Source organism: Entelurus aequoreus, unplaced genomic scaffold, assembly GCF_033978785.1.
Source record: "Entelurus aequoreus isolate RoL-2023_Sb unplaced genomic scaffold, RoL_Eaeq_v1.1 HiC_scaffold_422, whole genome shotgun sequence".
NCBI classification, from domain to species: domain Eukaryota; kingdom Metazoa; phylum Chordata; class Actinopteri; order Syngnathiformes; family Syngnathidae; genus Entelurus; species Entelurus aequoreus.
The window spans coordinates 1-22,173 of record NW_026908316.1 but is presented as its reverse complement, the minus strand read 5'-3'; the positions used below and the strand labels follow the sequence as shown (position 1 = coordinate 22,173).

At 37.1% G+C, this 22,173-nt stretch overlaps 2 protein-coding genes across 2 annotated transcripts; one reads left to right on the top strand and one right to left on the bottom strand.

The window, feature by feature from the left end:
- Nucleotides 1-948: 948 nt before the first annotated feature.
- LOC133645524 (zinc finger protein 501-like) lies at nucleotides 949-3,653 on the top strand. Its single transcript, XM_062040363.1, has 2 exons — nucleotides 949-1,505; nucleotides 2,018-3,653. Exons 1-2 carry the CDS (start codon nucleotides 1,328-1,330, stop codon nucleotides 2,998-3,000), a joined length of 1,161 nt encoding a protein of 386 aa, XP_061896347.1. The 5' UTR covers nucleotides 949-1,327; the 3' UTR covers nucleotides 3,001-3,653.
- A 5,833-nt stretch (nucleotides 3,654-9,486) lies between these two features.
- LOC133645523 (zinc finger protein OZF-like) lies at nucleotides 9,487-17,078 on the bottom strand. The gene is made up of 3 exons (XM_062040362.1): nucleotides 17,032-17,078; nucleotides 16,719-16,909; nucleotides 9,487-11,294 (listed from the first exon to the last, which is right to left on the bottom strand). The coding sequence occupies exons 2-3, from the start codon at nucleotides 16,876-16,878 to the stop codon at nucleotides 10,138-10,140; spliced, it is 1,317 nt and encodes a 438-aa protein (XP_061896346.1). The 5' UTR covers nucleotides 16,879-16,909; nucleotides 17,032-17,078; the 3' UTR covers nucleotides 9,487-10,137.
- Between the last annotated feature and the right edge of the window lie 5,095 nt (nucleotides 17,079-22,173).

The following is a 22,173-nucleotide window of genomic DNA, read 5'->3' as shown; positions in this document are numbered from 1 at the left end:
GCATGGAAATCCCATTGACATGCTAACAGTTGTGTTTTTAAGCATATTACCCTTTAAAAGAAATAGTTACAGCACAGTATTCCAGTTAAAATTGCGTGTCAGATCAACATTGAGAATGTACCATACTTACAGATGTGTAACGTAAGGGAGTTGAGTGGACAACTTGACGTTTTTGATGTTTATTTAACAAGGAGCGTCAGAGCTCTCTACCTGAACCGACAACCGGAAACGGAAGTTAAAAAGTAAAAAAAATATCAAGTAATGAAAACATATATAAAGGGGAAGGCAGCAAAATAAATACATACAAAAAAACATGTCGTTTTTTTTGTTGTGAAATGTGACATTAACTTATCCAGATAATGTTGAAGAACAGCTAAATGTTTTTTTGTGGAAAAGCGATCGATAGCCATCTGGTGGATACATGTATGAATACATCTACTGTTACACCGCATACAACAGAATGTCCACTATGTTTGAATAATATTTTGTAATGAATACATGTATTTTCTTTTTAAAAAAAAAATGCAAAAAATGGAGGTGAGCCCTATAGTTGTGAGATCAAAAAAAGTTGTAAACATGAGATAAAAATTCGAAGTTATAAGATAAGAAAGTTGAAATGGCAGAGAGATCAAATAAAAGATGACAATAAAGGTATTCTGATCTGATTGTAATTGCATTTTTATCTCATAATTACAACTTTTTATCCCATCATTTTTGGTGGCGGAAACGATTTTGACAGACAAAATGTTTTTTTGTTGTTTTGTTTTTTTACATTTTAAAGTGTAGTTTTCGAGTATTCAAGGTTGTCTGTAGATATTTTCGCAAAAACAGATGTTTAAAAAAAAAGAGCCTATATTTTGAAAATAAAAAAGTGCTGTAACATCGGAAACGGAAGTTGCTGACTTTCTTGCGCATGAGCAAACGGATCCAGAAATTTGGTGGCAACAAAGATGGCGGACTGAAAACGTTTTCAATTAAATGCTTCGTAGCAAATACCTCAACAAGTCGTCTTTTTTTTTAAATCTAGGAAACGGAAATTGAAGTTTGGAGCGACGGAATGTTATCTGACGTCAAAATTCAAACCTTGTTAGAACCTTGGGCGATCACTGCTATGCTAAGATGTCGAGGCCTGAACACTGAAGAGAATTAACGCCATCAACAAAGAAAGAGACAAAAACTGCTGATAACGACCAGCGAGTTGAAGTTTTCCAACAACATTTAGGGGCTTATTCTATGCCCTTATACGTGCGTTGGCTATGGAGCAACTTAAACAAAAGAGCGCCAAGATTTTAGCTTAAAGAAGGCAGTTGAGTTCAAATCAGAAGAGATGGAAGAACGCAAAAGTCCAATGAAGAAACTGGACAAACAAAAGAACCGCTTTTTCACAGAGAATAACGACTTAAAAGAAGTGACTGTGGGGATGAGTAAGAATTCTGCAGTGTGTTTAGAAAAGAACATCCTGCTTGCTGGACCACCTTCCTACAATAACATGCAGAGGATTGGAGGTAATAAAGAACAACAATAGTAAGATTATTTTTGAAAAGCATTTCTCGTAAAGTTGGCCTCGAGTTATTTAAGAAAAGGTAAAACTGTTTCTTGGTGTTTTATAACTAAGAATGAGTTCTCTGTGCTTTGTATCAAGTCAATTTGACATGGATTGATTGATTGATTGAAACTTTTATTAGTAGATTGCACAGTACAGTACATATTCCGTACAATTGACCACTAAATGGTAACACCCGAATAAGTTTTTCAACTTGTTTAAGTTGAAAAATTCATGGTACAAATATATACTATCATCATAATACAGTCATCACACAAGTTAATCAGCAGAGTATATACATTAAATTATTTACATTATTTACAATCTGAAAATAAACACGTCATAACAACATTTTGAAGCGTCTTATGAATGGCCATGAAAAACTAGGCACATATAGAAAAAAGGTTTTCAATGAGTTCAAGGAGAAACATCTCATGGATCATGTCTGAACTAAAGTGTGTTTGTGTGCTGCAGACGTCCAACAGCTGATTGGTCACCCAGATGAACTTCCCCCTCAGGCCAGGGGAGGTAGCTCCACTTTTAAACAAGAGGCTCCACAGTCACCCCATGTTAAAGAAGAGGAGGACATCTGGATCACTCAGGAGGGAGAATGTCTTCCAGGGCCGGTGGAAGCTGATCCCACTCAGTTGCCACTGAATGTCGTCTGTGTGAAGATTGAAGATGATGAAGTCAAACCACAAGTGGACAACCTCTTAGCGCCACTATCAGATAGTGAGGCTGAAGATGGGATTGAAGAAGCTGTGAGCAGCGATACAGACTGTGAAGGTGAAATGAAGAGTCACACTGACAACAAACACTCTAAATGTTCTAAAAAGAAGACTGATAAAAAACATTTGAGCTGCTCAATCTGTGCTAAAACATTTACTTTTAAGAGTAATTTGACTCAACACATGAAAACACACACAGGAGATAAGACATTTATTTGTTCTGTTTGTGGTAAAAACTTTAGTCTTAAGTGCAATTTGACTCAACACATGAGATTACACACTGGAGAAAAACCATTTTATTGTTCAGTTTGTGGTAAAAGTTTTCCTCAAAAGAGACAGTTGACTGAACACGTGAGAACGCACACGGGAGAAAAACCATGTAATTGTACGGTTTGTGGGAAAAGCTTTTCTCAAAACTGCAATTTGATTAAACACATGAGAACGCACACAGGAGAAAAACCATTTAATTGTTTAGTTTGTGGTAAAAGCTTTTCTCAAAAGAACAATTTGTCTGAACACATGAAAACACACACAGGAGAAAAACCATTCAAATGTTCAGTTTGTGGTAAAGGCTTTACTCTAAAGCAACCTTTGACTGTTCACATGAGAACACACACCGGACAAAAACCGTTTAATTGCTCAGTTTGCAGTAAAAGCTTTTTTTCAAGACCAGGTTTGACCCATCACATAATGAAACACACGGAGAAAAAAAAAATCAGTTTGTGGTAAAAGCTTTTTTGAAAGGAACATTTTGTTTTATCACAGGAGGAAAAACTATATTAATCGATTAATTGTATAGCCCTAATAGAAGTGTACATCAATTACCATAAAATAGTGTTTTTTTAGTTGTTGTGACGGTGTTGTATAATAGTGTTGTATATACACACAAAGTGTAAGTTACAAGATATCCTCTTTTTCAACCTACAGATACAACGCACTGCACTGACACACACATAGCATTAAGAAGACAATGACTATTATGTCTTTTGAGACTTTAAAAAAATATATTTATTTGTAAATATCTGCTTAAAAGCTGCTGTGCAAAATAAGAACACCTTAAAAGTGGCCTTCATTCTGTCAGAGGATAAACACAATGCATATACCCTGTGGTTTTATCTACGCACGCACACACATATATCATTATTAATGATGTCTTAAGGTACAGGCCTGTAGAGAAAGTGATGGAGGAGAACGTGTGTGTGCCAAGCACACAAGTTAAAGTAAGTTTCACTTTCAGTTTTAAGTTACGCTAAAGGTGGTGGGGGCGACTAAGAAGGACAAAAGGAGATGAAGAATGTAGCCATCTTTACAGAGACTGCTTCGACCTCCTGACAGGATTGTTCGCTCTCTCCCCAGTTCTGGTATCTCTGTTGTTTGCATTTACTCCTATTTTGTTGAATAAATTGTTCAACTTCAGTTCTGGTCACCTGTTTTAATTTTAGACAGCCTCAGAATAAAAGTATCTGAGAGGACGCTGTCCCCCCCAAATGGAGAATCCTAATACTTAATTGTTTTCAAATAAACAGTAATCCCTCATTTAGTCCTGTTAATTGGATCTTGGTCTGACTTTGGTAAATACATTTCTGCAAAGTAGGAATTGTTAGTCATAAACAGATATTTCCATTTTAGAAAATCTGTTTACGATCTTCTAAATAACGTTTTTTAACATTGAAAGCCCTGAAGACATGAAATAACACCCACATAGTCACCTTTACACTTGTTTTATCCAATATAGTCATGCTGCTGGAGGCCGTGATACTGAAACAGCTCCCTGATGGGGAGCTTACTGAATTAGTAGTGGTGGGTAAGTCCTGGGTTCGATTACCGGGCCACGGGGTCTTTATGTGTGCAGTTTGTATGTTCTCCCCGTGACTGCGTGGGTTCCCTCCAGGTACTCCGGCTTCATCCCACCTCCAAAGACATGCACCTGGGGATAGGTTGATTGGCAACACTAAACTGGCCCTAGTATGTGAATGTGAGTGTGACCCCGAAAGGGATATGTGGTAGAAAATGGATGGATAGTGAGTGTATGCCACACAGGTTTCATAATGGCCATACGTCATCTGTTGGATTAAAAAGTCACTCTATTTCACCTGTAAACTGTCAGGTTCAAACACTGATGACATCTATTAAACAAGACAAGAGGCAAAGAATTAAACAGAGACAGAATTCAATTTGGACTCAATATTGAGGAGAGTCGTCTGTACACTGTACCCTTGTACAGTATCTCAGCACGCTCTGCCAAAAGATTGCATGCCTCCTTTTGTTTTGGACCCTCCCCGACCACATGGCCACCACTGTTCCCAAAGGACAAAGGTCGCAAAAAGTTCACAGAAAAGGTCGTAAACAATTCACAGAAAAGGTCAGTTCAAAAAGAGTTCGTAAAATAGTTCAAAAAGAGTTCGTAAAACAGTTCAAAAAGGGGGTTCAAAAAGAGGTCGTCTGGAAATTGGGCAGATCCTGTCTTCTCTCCGCTTTGAAGTCCTTGGGTTAGAACAATATCTTTCTGTTGATTACCATACATGAAAGAAAACAGGAACACCCCCCACCCCCTACACAGTGGAGTTTTACGAGCCTTACTCTTGGTAGGTTTCAAAGACAGCATTTGTCTTCTTGCCCGGAACTCATTTCAACACAAAGTTTTTTGTGATAACTTACACACAATAATTCTAACATAAACACAATTAATAGTTAGCAAATGTGATTGTTTTGGGGGATTTTAAGGAGTAACTGCGCAAAAAGAAATATATGCGGGCGCACAGCCAGAGCTCGCAACGGACCCAACAAAGCAACCAAGAGAGCCGACTGGATCGTAGGCTGCCCAGTAGCTCTCGGCCAAGGATTACAGAGAATCCGACCAGGTAGACCGAAGTGTTTTTATACATGCTCATCCAACTCCATGAAGCTCGTCCATCTTGACGCTCAACACTGGCTCCGTAGTCCCGTCTCTTCCTCCGCATCTCCTCCTCTCAAAAGTATGTAAATGTAATGTTGCACGATGTCATCATTTTACGACAAAAAACATCTTGCAATTCTACTACCTAACACAAAGTAAGCACGTTATTACAACACATAATTTTTCACAAAAATACAATATTTTCAGGTAAATACAATAACTGCAATTTTTTCTCAGTATGGATTTAAATATGTAACACAAAAACTTTTTTTCCCCCATTTTTCTTGTTCTTCTGTCTCGGTTTAACAGCATATTGGTAACACAGTCTACCAAACCCCTTTAGAGACTAATCAGTTTGATTTTAAAATAATTTGTTGTAATATTACAGAGGATTTTAACTGCGGTATTTTACTGTGAGATATGAGAGTACCTACATGTTTACAGTAATTTTTTGGGATAGTATGAAGTGAATTAATTGACTCATATTATGTTCAACATATGGTGAATGTTTTTATTCAACTTGGAGAAAGCGAACCACCAGGTTTAAGTAAATAATGGTTGAGTCCATAGTAAATTAAAGGCCTACTGAAATGATTTTTTTTTTATTCAAACGGGAATAGCAGATCCATTCTATGTGTCATACTTGATCATTTCGCGATATTGCCATATTTTTGCTGAAAGGATTTAGTAGAGAAAATCGACGATAAAGTTCGCAACTTTTGCTCGCTGATAAAAAAAAGCCTTGCCTGTACCGGAAGTAGCGTGACGTCACAGGAGGTAATATTCCTCACAATTTTCCTTTGTTTACAATGGAGCGAGAGAGATTCGGAGCGACAAAGCGACGATTACCCCATTAATTTGAGCGAGGATGAAAGATTTGTGGATGAGGAACGTTAGAGTGAAGAACTAGAGGCAGTGCAGGACTTATCTTTTTTCGCTCTGACCGTAACTTAGGTACAAGCTGGCTCATTGGATTCCACACTCTCTCCTTTTTCTATTGTGGATCACGGATTTGTATTTTAAACCACCTCGGATACTATATCCTCTTGAAAATGAGAGTCGAGCACGCGAATTGGACATTCACAGTGACTTTTATCTCCACGACAATACATCGGTGACACACTTAGCTACTGAGCTAACGTGATAGCATCGTTCTCAAATGCAGATAGAAACAAAATACATAAATCCCTGACTGGAAGGATAGACAGAAGATCAACAATACTATTAAACCATGTACATGTAACTACACGGTTAATAATTATCGGCCTGGTAAAGCTTAACAATGCTGTTGTTAACGACGCTAAGGCTAAATTACCAACTTAACAACGGGACCTCACAGAGCTATGATAAAAACATTAGCGCTCCACCTACGCCAGCCAGCCCTCATCTGCTCATCAACACCCGTGCTCACCTGCGTTCCAGCGATCGACGGCGCGACGAAGGACTTCATCCGTGGGTTTGGCGGCTAGCATCGGCTAGGCGTCTGCTATCAGGGTAAGTAGTCCTTGTTGTGTTGCTGCAGCCAGCCGCTAATACACCGATCCCACCTACAACGTTCTTCTTTGCAGCCTCCATTGTTCATTAAACAAATTGCAAAAGATTCACCAACACAGATGTCCAGAATACCGTGGAATTTTGTCGAAGAAAACAGAGCTCTGTGTATTGTGTCCAAACACTTCCGTGCACCTCGCGACGTCACGCGCATACGTCATCCTCCAAAGGCGTTTTGAACCGGAAGTTCCCCGAGAAATTTAAAATGGCACTTTATAAGTTAACCCGGCCGTATTGGCATGTGCTGCAATGTTAAGATTTCATCATTGATATATAAACTATCAGACTGCGTGGTCTGGTAGTAGTGGCTTTCAGTAGGCCTTTAAGGAGCCTTAGTTGGACATTCGCATATGGACTGGGTTAACTCTCTCACGAGAAGAGGTAATAAATTCAGACTTCGGAATGCAGACGTGATAGCTCTATCCTGGAGGAGAGACTCCATGTCTGTCTTCACGTCAACTTCTAAGGAGGTTGTTTTCCGGTCACTTACACATGAACATATCCTTACATAGTCAGGTTGTACCCTCCTGAATTAGCACACACCCAGACAGAGAAAGAAGGAATATAAGAAGTTGGTTCGGCTCCTCCAAGTTAGGAGTCCTTCATTTCCTCCAGGTACTGCAGCCCTGTATAAGGACACTCGCTTGTAACAAAGTAACTTTTTGTTCAGCAAAGCGTCTCCGACGTCTCTTTTGATCCAGCCGCATTGCTGCGTCGCCCCTTTGCCCGGGAGGGGGTAACAAGACCAGAAATACATATCAAGTACAAAGGATTTTGTTTGCCAATTTAAAGTGTGAAATTCAGGCTGCTGAGATGCAGTGCACGGAGCCAAGCCGACCCAAAGTGACACAGACGGTCTGGTCATGAAATAATCAAAGTCCAAATGAAGAACTGTAAGCAGGTCAGGTCAAATCCAACAGTTTTTATTCCACAGATAGAGAAAAAAATCTGAGTTGTTCCACAGGAAGAACTGATTTTTTTTTATTGAAAATGATTTTCATACCATTTGAAGTGGGCATGCAACCATCCAAATAAGGGTGTAACCTTCTTGTTAAAATGTTTGTATTGCTTCAATTACACCTGTGTCACATTGGTATCACATTGCTTCAACAGTATCCATTAGTGTCCCTATATAGTCAGGCATTGCAGCATTACAAAGTGAAGTGAAGTATATTTATATAGCGCTTTTCTCTAGTGACTCAAAGCGCTTTTACATAGTGAAACCCAATATCTAAGTTCCATTTAAACCAGTGTGGGTGGCACTGGCAGCATGTGGGTAAAGTGTCTTGCCCAAGGACACAACGGCAGTGACTAGGATGGCGGAAGTGGGGATCGAACCTGGAACCCTCAAGTTGCTGGCAAGGCCACTCTACCAACCGAGCTATACCGCACACTAGTACTGACTGAGTCATCATTATATCAAATGTACTGTAGCCTTAAAGGGCTTTCTTTTGGAATTTTGCTTACCATTCACAATCCTTATGTAAGGTGAGAACACATTTGTTTTTTCTTCTTTTATGCATTCTAAATAGTAAATAAATGGGATCAAAAGTCGGCTTACAATTGAGCTTATGGCGGTCGCTCTATTCTGCCTATAAAAGCCCTCAGAGAAACACCTCCATTAAGATGTTATATACATGCTGTAAGTATGTATATAATGTCGGAAAAGGCACAAGTATAATAACATTAAATATTTACGAATTTTGGTCATTTTAAGCATGCCATACATGGCGCATTAATTTCAAAAACGCATCACAACGATCACTTTTTTTTTATCCCCAACAACACCACTGATTATTACTCAGTGCATAGTAGTGTGGAGAATGCATATATGTTTAAGAGTTCTTTCTGTATTCATAGCCATGTTTGGAGCAGCTAGTACTTTTCCTTTGTATATTCTACCAGTTTCTCTTTGTTTTCAGAGGTCTGGTTAGTGTCTTAAACCATCGGAATGTGAATACAACCCCCACGTCTTTCCTTATCAGTGTTGCGAGGGGGAGAGGTGGGGGCTCTCTTTGTGTGCAAGGAGTTAGCTTTTCCGTTTGAATGTCAGATCAACTAGAGTAGCCGATATGAATGTATTGATTAAGCTGATCTCCTGAAATTTCAGTAAAACTTGATAATATTCCAATTCTGTCTTGATGGTCCTTCTTACTAAGCATATATGTCATCAAAAAAAACTTGGGATTGACCAGTAACTTAGATTCCCTGGGAGGAAGAGCTGGTCGACGCAAAAGTAGAATATCACTTGCTGTACAAAGTCTGCTGTCATGAGGATGCTGATTGATAGAATCTTGTTATAGTCCCGTTTAGATGAAGAATGACTTATAATCCTCACGAAGAAAAGTCTTCTCGTGTCGTTCTCGCCATTTCCAGGTCTAACGTGTGGCTGTCAAAGTGTACCAACTTGTCGGAATACAACCTAACCTTGATCACGACCATAAGCGCTAAGAAGACACAGCTTAGAGATACTCTTCTGTTGTTTGGCAACACTTTGCCTTCCTGATGAAATAAGTAAACCAGTGGCGTTCACAGTGTGGACTGGGAGCCATGTGTGGAAACGCTGATTTTTTATGGACCCTGTTGCGTCGACCAGCTCTTCCTCCCAGGGAATCTAAGTTACTGGTCAATCCCAAGTTCTTTCGATGACAAATATGCTGAGTAAGAAGGACCATCAAGACAGAATAGGAATATTATCAAGTTTTACTGAAATTTCAGGAGATCCGCTTAATCAATACATTCATATCGGCTACGCTAGTTGATCTCACACTCAAACAGAAGAGCCCACTTCTTGCACACAAAGAAAGCCCCCACCTCTCCCTCTCGCAACACTGATAAGGAAGAATTGGGGGTTGTATTCACATTCCTGATGGTTTAAGACACTAAACAGACCTCTGAAGACAAGAGAAACTGGTAGAATATACAAAGGAAAAGTACTAGATGCTCCAAACATGGCTATGAATAGAGAAAGAACTCTTAAACATATATGCATTCTCCACAACCCCTGGCACATTATAGAGGTAAAATAAAAAAACAACAACAATAAAGATACGGTTTGAAAAAAATGGGAAATAGAGAAAAAAGGCATAAAGATAAAGATGAAATGTTTATACAATAACAAATAAAAACACAAAGATTTGTCTTGAACTATATGTATAACTTTTATTTATCCTATTTCATTACAGATTACATGATGTAGTTTTTACCACCAAAAATAGTTTTTAAAAAACACAAATCTTTTATTTTCGCCCAAAATCGAGAAGCCCTAACTTTCGCAATTCAAAGGAAGGTGAGGAAAACACCGCCATCAAAGTTGTGTAGCTGCTGCTTTTTGCACCACTCACTCATTGAAATAGTTGCATTCTGAGTAAATCTGATACTGTAAATATAAGCAACGACAGATTTGTATTTCATGTGTGTTACAATACTTGCCTTTTAAGTGTTTTTCTCCTGTGTGTCATTATGTGTCGAGTCAACTTTTGTCTGTACATAAAGCTTTTACTGCAAACTGAGCAACTAAAAGGTTTTTCTCCTGTGTGCGTTCTCATGTGATAAGACAGAAGGCTCCTTTTCCAAAAGCGTTTATCACAAACTGAACACCTGAATGTTTTTCCTCCAGTGTGTTTCATTATGTGTTGAGTCAAACCTGGTCTGGAATAAAAACTCTTGCTGCAAACCGAGCAATTAAATGTTTTTTCTCCTGTGTGCGTTTTCATGTGCACGGTCAACGGTCTCTTGAGAGAAAAGCGTTTACCGCACACTAAACAAATAAATGGTTTTTCTCCAGTATGTGTTCTCATGTGATCAGACAAAGTGTTCTTTTGACCAAAACTTTTACCACAAACTGAACAGATGAAAGGTTTTTCACCTGTGTGCGTTCTCATATGTTCAGGCAAATGGCTGTTTTGAGAAAATCTTTTCCCACAAATTGAACAATCAAATGGTTTTTCTCCCGTGTGTGTTCTCATGTGTTTTGTCAAATTGCAGTTTTGAGAAAAGCTTTTACAACAAACAGAACATTGAAAAGGTTTTTCTCCCGTGTGCGTTCTCATGTGTTCAGTCAAATGACTCTTTTTAGTGCATCTTTTCCCACAAACTGAACAGCTCAATGTTTTTTCTCCAGTGTGTGCTCTCATGTGCTGAGTCAAATTGCGCTTTTGAGTAAAGCTCTTAGCACAAATTGAGCAGGTCAAGCATGTTTTACCTGTCTTATTTTTAGAGTGTTCAGAGTGTTTGCTGCCAGTGTGACTTCGCATATCACCTTCACAGTCTGTATCGCTGCTCCAAGGTTCTGCAAAGCCGTCTTCAGCCTCACTATCTGATAGCGGCGCTATGAGGTTGTCTACTTGTGGTTTGTTATCATCGTCTTCAATATTGACACAGACGACATTCAGTTGCAAATTATTGAGATCGGCCTCCTGGGGACCAAGACGACGCTCTCCCTCCTGAGTGATACAGAGTTCCTCCTCTTCCTCTTTAGCATAGGGGGGCTTCGGAGCCTCCTGCTTCAAAGTAGAGCTCCCACCATGTGGCTGAGGGAGAATTTCTTCTGGATGACCATTTAGCTGCTGGATGTCTGCGGCACACAAACAAAATTTGGCTTAGACATGATCCATTAAATTTTTTTTTTTAAACTCTAAGCACCATACCCAATTCAAAATGACATCCATCCAATGCCACTACAAATTACAATGGGTAATATGCCAAACACTTCATCTCCACACTACCCCATGTTTGGAGCACTTTAGCTGTGTTGGATGTTTCTGAATGATTACAAAAAAATTAATGAGGCCGTCAGAGAAGTAAACAAGGTATGAGTCACACTTTCCCATACTATTTTTTTTTTTATATTAATAAAAAAAAGAAAAGAAAAAAAAGAACAATAGTGTCACAGTGGCTTACACTTGCATCGCATCTCATAAACTTGACAACACATTGTGTCCAATATTTTCCACAAAGATAGAATAAGTCATATTTTTGGTTCATTTAATAGTTAAAGGCCTACTGAAATGAATTTTTTTTATTCAAACGGGGATAGCAGATCTATTCTATGTGTCATACTTGATCATTTCGCGATATTGCCATATTTTTGCTGAAAGGATTTAGTATAGAACAACGACGATAAAGATTGCAACTTTTGGTATCTGATAAAAAAAAGGCTTGCTCCTACCGGAAGTAGCGTGACGTAGTCAGTTGAACATATACGCAAAGTTCCCTATTGTTTACAATGATGGCCGCATGAAGTGAGAGAGATTCGGACCGAGAAAGCGACAATTTCCCCATTAATTTGAGCGAGGATGAAAGATTTGTGGATGAGTAAAGTGCAAGTGAAGGACTAGTGGGGAGTTGAAGCTATTCAGATAGGGAAGATGCTGTGAGAGCCGGGGGTGACCTGATATTCAGCTGGGAATGACTACAACAGTAAATAAACACAAGACATATATATACTCTATTAGCCATAACACAACCAGGCTTATATTTAATATGCCACAAATTAATCCTGCATAAAAACACCTGCGTGTTTGTTATGCTAGCTCCTAGCTCCTCTGCTAGCTCCTAGCTCCATAGAACACGCCAATACAATTCAAACACCTGATCAACACACACAATCACTCAGCCCAAAAGACCGTTTACCTAACCCAAGGTTCATAAAGCTTATATATTTTTAAAAAGTTACGTACGTGACGCGCACATACGGTCAAGTTATCGAATGTTTAGCAGCCAAGGCTGCATACTCACGGTACCTGATATTCAGCTGGGAATGACTACAACAGTAAATAAACACAAGACATATATATACTCTATTAGCCACAACACAACCAGGCTTATATTTAATATGCCACAAATTAATCCTGCATAATAACACCTGCGTGTTTGTTATGCTAGCTCCTAGCTCCTCTGCTAGCTCCTAGCTCCATAGAACACGCCAATACAATTCAAACACCTGATCAACACACACAATCACTCAGCCCAAAAGACCGTTCACCTAACCCAAGGTTCATAAAGCTTATATATTTTTAAAAAGTTACGTACGTGACGCGCACGTACGGTACGGTACGTGTTATGCTAGCTCCTAGCTCCTCTGCTAGCTCCTAGCTCCATAGAACACGCCAATACAATTCAAACACATGATCAACACACACAATCACTCAGCCCAAAAGACCGTTCACCTAACCCAAGGTTCATAAAGCTTATATATTTTAAAAAAGTTACGTACATACGCAAAAAAAAGCCAAAGCTGCATACTCACAGTAGCACGTCTGCGTCTTTGTCATCCAAATCAAAGTAATCCTGGTAAGAGTCTGTGTTGTCCCAGTTCTCTACAGGCGTCTGTGTATCCAAATCAAAAGTCCTCCTGGTTAGAGTCTCTGTTATCCGAGTTCTTCCATCTTGACTGCATCTTTCGGGAATGTAAACAAAGAAGCGCCGGCTGTGTACTGTTGTGGCTGACTACGTTCGAAAAATACGTCCATTTCGCACCGACAACTTTCTTCTTTGCTTGCTCGGCTTCCTTCTCCATAATGCAATGAACATGATTGAAACAGATTCACGAACACAGATGTCCAGAATACTGTGGAATTATGAAATGAAAACAGAGCTTTTTCGTATCGGCTTCAATGTGGAAGGCATACCCGTGTTCGCCGGGCTACGTCACGCGCATACGTCATCCTCAGAGGCGTTTCGAACCGGAAGTTTAGCGGCAAATTTAAAATGTCACTTTATAAGTTAATCCGGCCGTATTGGCATGTGTTATAATGTTAAGATTTCATCATTGATATATAAACTATCAGACTGCGTGGTCGGTAGTAGTGGCTTTCAGTAGGCCTTTAAAACAAATTTAAATAATGGATCCCATATTCCAATATATGACTCATTATTATCTCAACTAAATGCATTTTTTTTCTACTGATATCATCTCCATAGCTTGTGTATACCAGTCAGTATGTGTTGGACTATCAACATCTATCCATTTTTTTAATATTACCCTTTTTGTTATTATGCATATTGAAAGAAAAGCATTTTTACTCTCTGATGACACGTTACTAAATTGATGGAGATCCCCAAGAATACAAGTTTGCAGTGTCATTGGGATGTTTATATTAAGGAATGTGATTGCTTCTTTTGTTGTTTTCAACCACAACTTTTTTATTCTCTGACATTCCCACAATAAATGAACAACAGTTCCCTCACCTGCCCGACACTTCATACATAACTTGCTATCTACTACACCCATTTTAAACAGCGGAGAAGATGTAAAATACAACCTATTCAAGATCTTAAATTGAGTCAGCCTACCTTTAATGCTTCTAAAGGGCTTATTGGCATTTTCCCAAATATCATTCCATGTATCCAAGTTGTTTAACATAAACACAGTGGCCCGGGTTCACGTTTAGAGCATCAATAAAACCAGGACTAAACTATTCTGGTTTCTTTCTGAGATGCAGTTAACTTCGTATTAAATTCCAGACTTGGATTCAAGCCGCAGATGAACACAGTGACCCCTACCTTTTGGGAGTACAGAAACACACATGTTGACAACCTAAAGTCCATCCATCCATCCATTTCCTACCGCTTGTCCCTTTCGGGGTCGCGGAGGTTGCTGGAGCCTATCTCAGCTGCATTCGGGAGGAAGGCGGGATACACCCTGGACAAGTCGCCACCTAAAGTCACTGGCTAAAATACTCTTAAGTAGAAGACGTCGCTCATTTCTACTTACAAGATTGTTTTTTAATGTGCAATTATAATTAGTAGAGATGTCCGATAATGACTTTTTTGCCGATATCCCGATATTGTCCAACTCTTAATTACCGATTCCGATATCAACCGATACCGATATATACAGTCTTGGAATTAACACATTATTATGCCTAATTTTGTTGTGATGCCCCGCTGGATGCATTAAACAATGTAACAAGGTTTTCCAAAATAAATCAACTCAAGTTATGGAAAAAAAATGCCAACATGGCACTGCCATATTTATTATTGAAGTCAAAAAGTGCATTATTTTTTTTTAACATGCCTCAAAACAGCAGCTTGGAATTTGGGACATGCTCTCCCTGAGGGAGGCGGGGTTGAGGTGGGAAGAGGGTAGGGGATAGCGGGGGGGTGTATATTGTAGTGTCCGGGAAGAGTTAGTGCTGCAAGGGGTTCTGGGTATTTGTTCTGTTGTGTTTATGTTGTGTTACGGTGCGGATGTTCTCCCGAAATGTGTTTGTCATTCTTGTTTGGTGTGGGTTCACAGTGTGGCGCATATTTGTAACAGTGTTAAAGTTGTTTATACGGCTACCCTCAGTGTGACCTGTATGGCTGTTGACCAAGTATGCATGCATTCACTTGTGTGTGTGAAAAGCCGTAGATATTATGTGATTGGGTCGGCACGCAAAGGCAGTGCCTTTAAAGTTTATTGGCGCTCTGTACTTCTCCCTACGTCCGTGTACACAGCGGCGTTTTAAAAAGTCATAAAGTTTACTTTTTGAAACCGATACCGATAGTATCCGATATTACATTTTTAAAGCATTTATCGGCCGATAATATTGGCAGTCCGATATTATCGGACATCTCTAATAATTAGTCTATATAAATTGTGATTTGTGTTATCATTTATGGGTGTCTGGAATGGCGAAATTGGATTTAAGAATGTTTTTTTAACAAAATATTATAAAAACACTGTAGATCTCTTCTCTTTTATGGCTTTTCGTCTCCTCTGATTTTAACTTTAACTTTAATACTTTTAACTTTAACTTTAATACTAGGACCAAGATGGTTTAATCTTTATACAAACGACATTTGTAAAGTTACAAATGACTTAAAGTTAGTTTTATTTGCAGACGACACTGCTTTCTGTTCAGGAGAGAACACACAGAAGATAATACAAATAATAACAGAAGAAATTAACCAATAAACAAAAACAGACTATCTTTGAATCTCAGTAAAACTAAAATAATGCTATTTGGTAACAGTAGAAAAGAGCATCATACACGAATACAAATAGACGGAGTAGACATTGAAAGGGTAAAAGAAACCAGATTTTTGGGAGTATTAATAGATGATAAAATGAAATGGAAATCTCATATACAAAATATACAACATAATGTGGCAAAAAACATTTCAATAATGAATAAAGCAAAATACATCCTGGGCCCAAAATCACTTCATATTCTCTACTGCTCGCTAAAGTTACATATGTGAGTTAGTATGCAGAAATATGGGGAAATAACTACAAATGTGCGCTACATTCGCTAACCGTGTTACAAAAAAGATCAATTAGAATAATACATAATGTTGGATATAGAGAACATACAAACACTTTATTTATTGAGTCAAAAATATTAAAGTTCGGTGGTTTGGTAAAATTGCAAACACCTAAAATGATGTACAAAGCAAACTATAACCTGCTACCAAATAATGTACAACAATTCTTCTCAACTAAAGAGGAGAAATATAACCTAAGAGGAAAATCTAATTTAAAACATTTGTATGCACGTGCAACACTTACAACCTTTAGCATATCAGTATGTGGAATTAAATGATGGAATGGATTAAGTAAAGAAGTTAGACATTGTACTGATATGATACAGTTTAAGAGGTTGTTCAAATTAATAGTGCTTACAAAGTACAAAGAAGAATAATTATGAGAAATACTTTCAACCTTATTGAAAGTAAGATATTCTTCATGTCAGTATGTTAATAATGACTGAATTAATTAATTACATATTACAAAACTGTTGTGTGTACTAAATCACAGATGTTATTTTATTATAAAAAGGTCAGTAAATGATTCTATATATTGTAAACGCTCTGAAGTGGGAAAGGGGTAGGATTAAATAAGCTTTGCTTCTTCCTACTCCTTTTCGGACATGACGTAAAGTGAAATGATATGAAACTGTGTGATGTATTATGCTGTAAGTGTGTTCATGTTCCAAATAAACTAAAGAAAGAAAGAAAGAAAATAACTTCAGTGCCTTTTCCAAGCTAACAATCATGGCGGTCCTTTGTTTACCTTGCTCAACATGGTGGGTTAATATCTCATTCACGCTCTGTTCAGGGCTCAGGCTGCTTTCCAAAAGCATATTGTTGGATACTTCAAGTCTGCCGTTTTTGCCTTTTTCCTCCATTGGTGACGCCGAATCTCTTTTGTGTTGACTGGACGTGGTCGCCATCTCAGCATAGCAGTGGTCGTCCAGCCAGGTTCTGTCATCAGTTCTTCACGTCACATAACACTCCATTTCTTCAAACACAATTTCCGTTTTTTTTTTGGCTTTAAAAAATACAAATATGTGTAGCTATGAACCTATAACGCTGTTAGATTGTACATTTGGAGCTTATCTGGAAAGCCCCGGTGCTCAGTCCGCCATCTTGGTCTTCACCTAGATTCGCTTACCCGGGGTCTGCTGCATAGACGTCTTATAAGTAGACGCGAGAAATTCGGCCGCCATCTTGAAGTGGTGATGAGGGGCCGGCGAGCAGCCTAAAGTGACAGTTGACAGGTAGAAAACAAAGATGGTGTTCAGCGTTTTCCTGCTCAAATGAGCGGACTGTTGAAAATAGGAATCGGGGGGATTACTTTTCACAAGTAACTCGGTAAAGAATCTGGGTATTATCTTCGACCCAACTCTCTCGTTTGAGTCGCACATTAAGAGTGTTACTAAAACGGCCTTCTTTCATCTCCGTAATATCGCTAAAATTCGTTCCATCTTGTCCACTAGCGACGCTGAGATCATTATTCATGCGTTCGTTACGTCTCGTCTCGATTACTGTAACGTATTAGTCTCCCTATGTCTAGCATTAAAAGATTACAGTTGGTACAAAATGCGGCTACAAGGCTTTTGACAAAAACAAGAAAGTTTGATCATATTACGTCTATACTGGCTCACTTGCACTGGCTTCCTGTGCACTTAAGATGCGACTTTAAGGTTTTACTACTTACGTATAAAATACTACACGGTTTAGCTCCAGCCTATCTCGCCGATTGTATTGTACCATATGTCCCGACAAGAAATCTGCGTTCAAAGAACTCCGGCTTATTAGTGATTCCCAGAGCCAAAAAAAAGTCTGCGGGCTATAGAGCGTTTTCTATTCGGGCTCCAGTACTCTGGAATGCCCTCCCGGTAACAGTTAGAGATGCTACCTCAGTAGAAGCATTTAAGTCCCATCTTAAAACTAATTTGTATAATCTAGCCTTTAAATAGACCCCCCTTTTTTAGACCAGTTGATCTGCCGTTTCTTTTCTTCTCTCCTCTTCTCCCCTGTCCCTTGCGAGGGGGAGTTGCATAGGTCCGGTGGCCATGGATGAAGTGCTGGCTGTCCAGAGTCGGGACCCCGGGTGGACCACTAGCCTGTGCATCGGTTGGGGACATCTCTGCGCTGCTGACCCGTCTCCGCTCGGGATGGTTTCCTGTTGGCCCCGCTGTGGACTGGACTCCCGCTGATGTGTTGGATCCACTGTGGACTGGACTTTCACAATGTTATGTCAGACCCACTCGACATCCATTGCTTTCGGTCTCCCCTAGAGGGGGGGGTTACCCACATATGCAGTCCTCTCCAAGGTTTCTCATAGTCATTCACCGACGTCCCACTGGGGTGAGTTTTTCCTTGCCCGTATGTGGGCTCTGTACCGAGGATGTCGTTGTGGCTTGTACAGCCCTTTGAGACACTTGTGATTTAGGGCTATATAAATAAACATTGATTGATTGATTGATTGAAGTAAGATTTAACATTAACGTACTATTGGTTGTATTTTGTGAAAAGAATATTACTTGATTATTACAGTTCTCTGCAAACCTATGGTGGCATCATGCCTTCAGTGTGCATATTGTATATAGTTCTCTGCAAACCTATGACATTTTCTATTTTGTCTTCATTATTTTGTCAGACTGCACCAGAATGCTTCATTTGTATGTGAAAATCACAAAGAAATCTTCTGGGGGAGGATGACCCCCCTACAGGGGTTTGGTTTACAAACTTTCAGCCCCACCTAAAACAAAATTCACCAGCCACCACTGATTGTGATGTATTCTCATTTTAGGCAAAGTATAAGACAATACTTTCTTAACAGTATAATTGTAACCAGGAATAAGTCTTCAAGTAACAATATTCAAATACTAACATTGTTGGGTAAAACAGAATTTGGTTTTATTCTGAATCCATTGAAACAGATTGGTGGTTTTAGCTGATATAAACACTTGCAGGTGTTTAAATATGTTTATGTTGAAGTATTTGGCAGACGCTTTTATCCAAAGCGACATACATAAAAAATACATATAAAACAATCACTGTAAACATTATCATTTAAGGGAAGAATGTAATACAAAATATCAATGCAAAGTGTCAAGACAGAATAAACTCTCTGCTGCTGCAGCAACAGAGATACAGTCTATAAGATATATTGATATCTAATGTATTCATACATTGTTTATGTAGGATATATGCATGTATATATAACCTAATCATATTGTTTCTTCAACTTAAAAATAGCTGACCGTTTTTTCCCCCCCTTCTCTGGGATTATATTCCCAGTTTTGATCTCGGATGTCTGGTCACTTATAGCATATAAGAATATTATATTACTTATAAGCAAACTATTAATAATAAAATACACCAAAACATGTGTCCTTCATCATAGCTACACGTATGACAAAAAACCGCGTGAAAATCAGTGGTATTGAGTGAGGTAAGATGAATTAAATGCGCTGACAGTTCATTGCTCCTGCCAAATGAATTGCACTGAGTGGAGCGGATCACCACTCCAAGATGGCGGCCCCGCGTCTCGTCAGCGACTGTAGGCAGTAGCGCTCCATGCTGCGTCTACTTATAAGATGTCTATGGTCTGCTGAGCTACCCGATCCGTTTGCGCATGCGCCAAATGTCAACCACTTCCGTTCCGTTCTGAATTGCCTTATTTTATTTGTCTATTTTAAACAAGGGTGTGGAGATGTTCCCATTCTCTATAGAAGAGATCAAATTTGGTATTTTTGTAAACGACTGTAACATAGAAATGTTTGTCAACATTATTATGCTCCAGGCAAATTTTTTTCTACATAAATGTCGATTTATGAAAGTAAGGCCTACATTTTCTAATTGGTTTGAAAGGGAAAAGCAGTAGAAAATTGGTTGGATGGATGGGTTATCAATCAAAACAGTACAAAAGCCCTTAAATTGATGTCCTTGTTATAAACATTTTAAAGTGATTTAGGTAGCCCTTTTTGTCTTTTTATTTTAATTTTTTCAAATTTTTTAGTATTATTACTCTATCTGTATTTGCTTTTGTTTTCTTTCCTTGATGTTGAAAGGGCCTTGACTTTTGTGTGAATTATAAATATTTGTTTGTTAAAAACAAAATAAAAAATAAAATAACATAAAATAAATAAATAAATAATTGTCTATTTAACTGTTGTATCATTATGTTCCATCAAAAAATATTATTTTGTAAAAAATATTCGTCTTCTACACAATGGAATTACCGTTATACAAAAATTTGAAATAATCCCATTTTTGTATTAAAGGTCATTTATCAAAATATATATGCATCCTATTATTTAAAGATTTCATTGCTAAGTACAACCTACAAACAAAAAAAGTCAGAAACCTGACTAAAGAAATCATAGACTTCCATCTGCTTTCGGTTTAGATGTTTGTCAACATTATTATGCTCCTGGCCAAAAAAATTCTACATAAATGTCGATTTATGAAAGTAAGGCCTACATTTTCTAATTGGCTTAATGGTTTACAATTATCAATCAAATCTTGGAGAATGATTAAGAGAACAACATTGTTATATTTGTTAAAAACATTTAAAGTGATTTAGGTAGCCCTTTTTGTCTTTTTTTAAATTTTATTTTTAACATTTTTTTATTATTTTTACCGGTATTCTCTCTGTATTTGCTTTTGTTTTCTTTCCTTGATGTTGAAAGTGCCTTGACTTTTGTGTGAATTATAAATGTATGTTTGTTGTTCAATAAAAAAATAAAAAAATAAAAAAATAAAAAAATAAAAAAATAAAAAAATAAAAATAAAAATAAAAATAAAAATAAAATAAATAAATAAATAATTGTCTATTTCACTGTTGTATCATTATGTTCCATAAAAAATATTATTTTATAAAAAATATTTGTCTTCTACACAATGGAATTACAGTTATATAAAAATGAGAAATAATCGCATCTTTGTATCAAAAGGCATTTATCAAAATATATATGCATCCTATTATTTAAAGATTTAATTGCTAAGTACAACCTACAAACAAAAAAAGAGTTATATTTTATGACATGTATAATATTTTCAGAAACCTGACTAAAGAAATCATACTTCCATCTGCTTTCGGTTTAGATGTTTGTCAACATTATTATGCTCCTGGCCAAAAAAATTCTACATAAATGTCCATTTATGAAAGTAAGGCCTACATTTTCTAATTGGTTTAATGGTTTACAATTATCAATCAAATTTTGGAGAATGATTAAGAGAACAACATTGTTATCTTTGTTAAAAACATTTAAAGTGATTTAGGTAGCCCTTTTTGTCTTTTTTTAAATTTTATTTTTAACATTTTTTTATTATTTTTACCGGTATTCTCTCTGTATTTGCTTTTGTTTTCTTTCCTTGATGTTGAAAGTGCCTTGACTTTTGTGTGAATTATAAATGTATGTTTGTTGTTCAATAAAAAAATAAAAAAATAATAAATAAAAAAATAAAAATACAAATAAAATAAATAAATAAATAATTGTCTATTTCACTGTTGTATCATTATGTTCCATAAAAAATATTATTTTATAAGCCCTTTTTGTCTTTAAAAAAAAAAAAAGTTTTTATTTTTTTAAATTATTATTATTTATTAATATTTAATACTCTATCTGTATTTGCTTTTCTTTTCTTTCATTGTTGTTGAAAGTGCCTTGACTGTTGAGTGAATTATAAATGTATGATTGTTGTTCAATAAATTAAAAATAAATAAATAAATAAAATAAAATAAAATACAAATACAAATACAAATATAAATACAAATACAAATACAAATAAATAAATAATTGTCTAATTAACTGTTGTATCATTATGTTCCATCAAAAAATATTATTTTATAAAAAATATTCGTCTTCTACACATGTCGATTTATGAAACTAAGGCCTACATTTTCTAATTGGCTTAATGGTTTACAATGTATCAATCAAATCTTGGAGAATGATTAAGAGTACAAAAGCCCTTAAATTGATATCTTTGTTAAAAACATTTAAAGTGATTTAGGTAGCCCTTTTTGTCTTTTAAAAAACAAAAAAACAAAAAATAAAAAAAACAAACAAAAAATATATAAATATATATATATATATTTTTAAATGATTATTATTTATTAATTTTTAATACTCTGTCTGTATTTGCTTTGGTTTTCTTTCCTTGTTGTTGAAAGTGCCTTGACTGTTGAGTGAATTATATATATATATATATATATATATATATATATATATATA

Bases quoted from the DNA above. Each gene is read 5' to 3' on its own strand.
- LOC133645524 (XM_062040363.1), top strand. From the start codon at position 1,328: ATGGAAGAACGCAAAAGTCCAATGAAGAAACTGGACAAACAAAAGAAC. The intron at 1,506-2,017 runs GTAATAAAGAAC...TGTGTGCTGCAG, and splicing joins TAACATGCAGAGGATTGGAG to ACGTCCAACAGCTGATTGGT.
- LOC133645523 (XM_062040362.1), bottom strand. From the start codon at position 16,878: ATGGCGACCACGTCCAGTCAACACAAAAGAGATTCGGCGTCACCAATG. The intron at 11,295-16,718 runs GTAAACAAAGGA...TGTGTGCCGCAG, and splicing joins AACCCACCATGTTGAGCAAG to ACATCCAGCAGCTAAATGGT.